Source organism: Ovis aries, chromosome X (genome assembly GCF_016772045.2).
Source record: "Ovis aries strain OAR_USU_Benz2616 breed Rambouillet chromosome X, ARS-UI_Ramb_v3.0, whole genome shotgun sequence".
Classification (NCBI taxonomy): Eukaryota; Metazoa; Chordata; class Mammalia; order Artiodactyla; family Bovidae; genus Ovis; species Ovis aries.
In genome coordinates, this window is record NC_056080.1 from 48532628 (window position 1) to 48538817 (window position 6190).

The 6190-nt window shown below is 38.2% G+C and overlaps 1 protein-coding gene across 4 annotated transcripts in view; it reads left to right on the forward strand.

The window, feature by feature from the left end:
- HEPH (hephaestin) overlaps positions 1–5223 on the forward strand; it is a 137676-nt gene extending 132453 nt beyond the window's left edge. For all 4 annotated transcript variants that reach the window (XM_042242540.1, XM_042242541.1, XM_060407607.1 and 1 more), the window contains 2 exons: positions 1463–1507; positions 4317–5223. In XM_042242540.1, coding sequence (XP_042098474.1) covers positions 1463–1507; positions 4317–4546 — 275 coding nt within the window. In that variant the 3' untranslated portion in view covers positions 4547–5223. The remainder of the gene's footprint in view (positions 1–1462; positions 1508–4316) is intronic.
- The last annotated feature ends 967 nt before the right edge of the window (positions 5224–6190 follow it).

Sequence of the window (6190 nt, forward strand, 5' to 3'; positions counted from 1 at the left end):
CAGTTACATATGAGCTAACCAGGCCAACCAGAGAGAAGAGCTGAAGGCAGATAGGGTATAAAAGACTGATTGTTGGAAAAAGCTTCCTGTGGAAGAAGCAGGGGATGAAAGCCAAAGCTACAATAAAATATTAAAGTGGAGTAAGGTCATTTTTCTACTAAAAGGAGAGAGGAAAGGATCAATGTGTAGGTTTGAGTGAAAAGCTTGACAAAAAGGTAGATTATTTCTGTCTGATGGGCTGTGTTTCATCTGTAATGAAGTGAAAGACAGAGGGTAGGGTAAGGGGCTTGAGAAACGTGGGCAAAGGTTTGAAACAACCACTCTTGGATGTGGGAGCAAAAGTTACTCTGACTGGTGGAAGATAAGTTAATTACTGCCAAGCAGCATTGAGGACTTAAATTTGTACCCAAAGAATACTTACTTATACTTAAAAAAAGAGAATACTTATATTTACAATTGTATGATGTTTCTCCACCAGCTACAAGCTAGTTACTGGGGTTTCAGCAAATGATTATAACAGTCCAGGTAAGTTAGTAGTTGAAGTGATAAGCAATGGAGTCTAGCCTGACCAGGAATGGAAGGAAAAACAAGATAAAGCTGGTGAGTTGGGAAAAAAATTGAACTGTCTAAGAGCTAGAGATCTTCATGAAAGGATAAAATAACAGGTTAAATGGAGTAAGTAGCATTAGAACATAGAATAGAAGAGCATTGTTAGACATTTGAGATGAAGCAGTTCTGCATAATTAGGCCAATGTGACCAGAGTTAGAATATATTCAAAATTTGTTGGAGTTAAGAGGTCCAAAAACTGCAAGACTTGAATATTTGATAAGTCAATACCTACAGTGGGAATTGAGGACAATAAAGACTGAGCCACATACCAAAGACTTCCATGAATGAAGAGAACTGCTAGGTAAGAGTGATAAGAAGTGGTTGCAGTTTTTTTCTAGCCAAATAATGAGCCTCAAAAGACATGGATCTTTGCAAAAAGGGGAGCAATAATTAGTGATCTCAAAGTAGTATTGAGAGGATGCAAAGGAAATATTGTCCTCAGAGAAGAGTTCAGCCCCTTTAAAGCAAGAAGAGGAAGAAATAGTCAGAGAGATTGGATATGTAGGCATGGGTTTGACAAAGAGCAGGGGCTTCCTGAAGGAAAGCTGGAAAAGTGTGGCAAAAATAACAATAATTAAGATCAAGTGCCAATAAATATGCAAATATTGATAGAGTGGTGATTTACCTTTTGGACTCCCAAACCCATACACTTGTTCATATTTGCATCAATGCTAAAAAATCAAATCCACATACCAATACTGACTTTGGCTACAAGCTAGTTAATTCCAGTCACCTCCATTTTGCTTACTATATAACAGAGAGTTCCCTCCAATCAATGCTAACCTCCTACAACAAACCTGTGAACAGGTAGGAAGGATAATAGAACTAACCTCTTTTTTTTTCCCCCTCCAGAACACTTAAGGACTACCACCACCATCCCTGAAGAGATTGGAAAAGGTAGGGAGAATGACACACAGATTGGGTACTTATATATGTTGTGCATTCAGGGAAAGGTGCAGTGCCTCTAGAAAATGGGTTTCACATGACTGAAAGCTGTACCACAATGCTAACAGGAAGAATCCTGAGATTTATTTAAGACTTCAGAAGCAAGAAATCTAAGGTTAAGCTTCCAGTTAAGCTTCTCTCGGCAGATTTATTCTCTCTGACCCCATGCCCAGCCACTTTAGTTGAGGAAAATGGCTTCATCTCCAGTTGAAGGCTGCTATCTTATCCTCTCACTTAATGTGTGAAGGGGAAGAAAATTCAAGGTTTTACTAAGTTGTGCATAAAGGAGCTATAGCACAGATGTGAATTCCCCACAAGAACAGTGTGAAACTGACAAATACTATTCAATCTATGGAATACTAAATAGTTGACTTTTGGGGACTAGCCATTTCTGCACTTCAAGAAAACAGAGATTCTTGTCCTATCCAGGCTAGGTTCAAATAATTATTTTACTTTCTTCCTCATTTGCATCCAAACTGAGAAAGATTCTGAAAGTTATGAAAGTCTAGATCAGATGTTAGAGATCTTCAGTTCAGTCTGGAAATTTTTCAGCTCTATTTGGAAAAGACCTGATGACCTGCCTGGGCTTCCCAGGGGACTCAGTGGTAAAGAATTCGCCTGCTAGTTCAGGAGATGCAAATTCAATCCTTGGTCCAGGAAGATCCCCTGGAGAAGGAAATGGCAACCCACTCAAGTATTCTTGCCTGGAAAAACCCAATGAACAGTGGAACTTGGAGGGCTACAGTTTATGTGTCACAAAAGTTGGACACAACTTATTTACTGAACAATTATATGCCTAAGTATCTTATAAACAGTCAACCAGGAAACTAGGGTATGTTCTCCAGGGTTAGGGAGTGGAAAGGTGAAGCAGAGAGAGCAAAGTGCCATACATATATGTGTATGTATATACATATTTGCAGGTTTCCCTGGTTACTCAGACAGTAAAGAATCCGCCTGCAATGCAGGAGACCTGGGTTCAATTCCTGAGTCGGGAAGATCCCCTGGAGAAGGAAATGGCAGCCCACTCCAGTATACTTGCCTAGAGAATTCCATGGACAAAGGAGCCTGGTGAGCTACAGTCCACGGAGTCACAAAGAGACAGACATGACTAAGTGACTCACACACACACATATACATGTTTTGTACATACATTTGTATATACATTTGTACATACATACCAGTATGTACATACAAACATATATCTTCATAAGTTCTTGCTTGTTTTAAAATGTTGAACAGTGGGAAAACCCCTTCAGAACTGGTGGTCTGCAAAAGTCCATTATTTTCTACATGAGAAACTGAGAGATGGAAAGTGATTTTTCCAAGGTCACAAGAGAAGTAAGTCAGTGCTGGAATGTGAACTCAAGACCAGGATGTTTCCCAGGTTCTGATTGAACTCATTTTATTACATCTTCTCTCAGTTCTTTAAGAATATTGATTCATCCAAGTATACCTTCATCAAACTCATGCTGACTGCCAAAGACATCAAAATAATAAGACATAATCACTATTTTCGAGGAGATTCAAAGTAGAATGGGACACAGAAACAATAATTGTAGTTCTGGCTACTATATATTATTTTTAAAGGTGGAGGAAAATAATAACAACTGATCAATTATTGTGCATTTGCTATCTTCCAAGAACTATGTTGAATATTTATAAATATTAACTCAAACCTTACAATAAACATTAAAATTAAGCATGATTATTATCCTCATTTTATAAAACAGGAGACAGAAAGCCAGAATTGAGGGTAGCTTGGGTCAATTGGCCCAAGCAAGTAAACTGTTGGATTACAAATAGTACAGGTGCTTTGGGCAAACCGAATAGAGGACCATTATTTTTTTCTAAGTTGTGGCATGCGCATTTTAATATTTTACATAAATATAACAAAAACTGAGGCATGAACATGATTAATTGTCTAGCTGAATTGAAGAAAGATTTGCTGAGACCTATAATATTTAAGCTGTGGATAGAATGGTAAGGAAGAAGAAAACCTATTCAGGCAAATGAGCAGCATGAGAAAATATTGAAAGCCTGAGAAAAGGCTCACCTATTCTGCAGAACAAGGAATGAATTGTTATGGCTGAAGAGTAGCAATTAAAAGTAGAATAGGTTAGAACCTGATAGTGAGAGTTGGAATGCCTGATTTGAGTCTGAGCTTTACTCCATGGGCTAATTGGGGGTCATCAAATGTTCATATGCCAAGAACTAAGAAAATTAGATATTTCATCTAGAAATATCAATGTGACATCAGTATTATAATGACTCAAAGATGCGAGAGACCAGACAGAACAGTGGCAGCCTCTTATCATGGCCCAATTGTCAAAGTGAGTAATGATAAGATAGATAATTGAGTCAAACTGCTCCGCAGAAGATTCTGCCTACTAGTTCTACTCTCTGGAGCCATGTTAAAAAAAAAAAAAAAAACTTTTTTTTTTTTTTTTTTGCTATATCATAAGCCTTTATATATTTTAAGAAATATGTCAAGGCTCTTCACACTCTGAGTCCTAGTTCTTTCAATGGGGCATTGGAGCTTCAGTGCTTTTTAAGGATTTTCTCAACTATGGCATTTTGTTACCTTGATTCCCTATAACCACTGAGTCTATCATCATTGGATGATCTTTTGAGGTATAAGAACCATTCTTCTGTCCTATTTGGATGAGCTTATTTCTCCTCTTCCAGAGCTGATTATAAAATATGCCTTCAAGAGTACTCTCCAGCCCATGATTCCCATTTTCTTCTTGTTCCATTTCATTAGCGATTCCCAGAGACATTGGAGAAGGCAATGTGAAGATGCTGGGCATGCAGATCCCTATAAAGGATATCGAGATGCTGACTTCTGTCTTGATTGCCATGGGTGTCATTCTCCTGCTCATTGCTCTGGTTCTCTGTGGTGTGGTGTGGTATCAGCATCGTCAGAGAAAGTTACGGCGCAACAGGAGGTCCATCCTGGATGACAGCTTCAAGCTTCTGTCTCTCAAGCAGTAACAGCTGGATCTTGGAAATGCACATCTGGAATATACTCTCAGCAGGCCGTGGACTAGCAGCTGACACGCATTTAAAGGATATGGGTTGTAGAAAAGGCAGAGGAAGGAATCAAACTCATTTGAGTATTTCTTCACTTATTTATTTGTATGAAAATTGTATTCTTTCTTTTTCTTTAGTTTCTTTGTTCCACTTGAGCATCTGGGGCTGAGTCCCCTAGAATCTCATATCACAAATTTCAATAGCTAGGTTATATCACCAGCTGACACTTGAAAGATCTGGTAATTTCTAAAAACTGAAATATTTTCTCACAAAGTAGATGCCAAAAGTAAGTTTCATTGATTAAATCTCTACTGCTTTCTAGAACTTAGGCAAGTTTATTCTCAACCAAGGCTATGTGAGCTGTGACAATAATCCATATCTAAGCATGATGGGAAATAAGTGAGGTAGGATTTAAAGATCCAAATTGTATTTTTACTTTTCTTGAGAGTGGACCATTTTTTGTTAAGTGAGTAGATGCAATATTGCTGCCAAGAGCAACTACAACCTCTGGATACAGAAACTCCTCAGGAAACCAGTATTCTAAGTCCTTGGTACAGTTGCACTGATGGGAATGTTGAGTGTCCTCTCCATGCTTTCATCAAAAGATTCTACATATTAAACTGTATGTTATAACACCATAAGAGTGAACTTGTTGATTTTAATCGTCTCTGTGGTCTCTTGAAGGTTTTGACTGTTGCTGAAAGAGAGAGCGTTCGGTGAGACTGATGGAAGTGTTTAGGGGTGGGCATAGAATGGGTCTGCCTATCCTTTGTGGATGCTTCACGTTTGTGTTTGGAAAGTGAAGAAGCTGTCCCAGAGGAGACCTCAAAATCCATAAGTGCCAAAAATATCATAGATGCTAAGAAATGTTGCCAGAGGGAAATAGAGGGCTGAAACTAGTTTCAAACCTTTACACTGGGCAAGGAGAGGAGGGCACAGATACAGTGAGCTCTTTTGGTAGTTGGGAGTATGAGATGTCTACTTGCAATTTTATAGAGTCATTCTTCTGGTAATTTAAAGCAATATCCCTTTGTCACAAGTTCAAGCCTCTCTAAAACCTTGGTCAGAAAACAGAAAAGAGATAAAGTAGGGAAGGGATAAGCTGGCCCATTCTTACTATGGTATTGATTATATCACTTTACATGGCAAATAGAGAATGGAAGAAGCATCAGGACAGTGAAAACAATAACTTGAATCTATTGTGCTTTATATTTTACAAAACATCTGATAACTAATTGCATTTGACTTCCATTAGTTCTATCATAGTGACATTTTTGCTGTACTTTTAAGCAAGCAAATGATAAGAGAAAATGATTTTTACCTCAGGCCATTCAGCTAAAATTGAGTGAGGATTCAAGCCTTCATCTATTCAGTTCCAAATATCTGCTTCATCCTTCTATATGATGGAAACTCCACTAGTCTCTGTCATTCATTATCCATATTGAATCCAACTTCCCTCTTTCTGTCTTTCCAGCAAACTTATCTGCCAAGTTAGCAACCCTCTGAAGATTAAGTATAGAAACCCACAGAAATGGTGTTGAGTTGCTAAAAGTTGGGTGGTAAAACACAAGCCAGAGCCTATCATTCATCTTGGTTTACTATGAT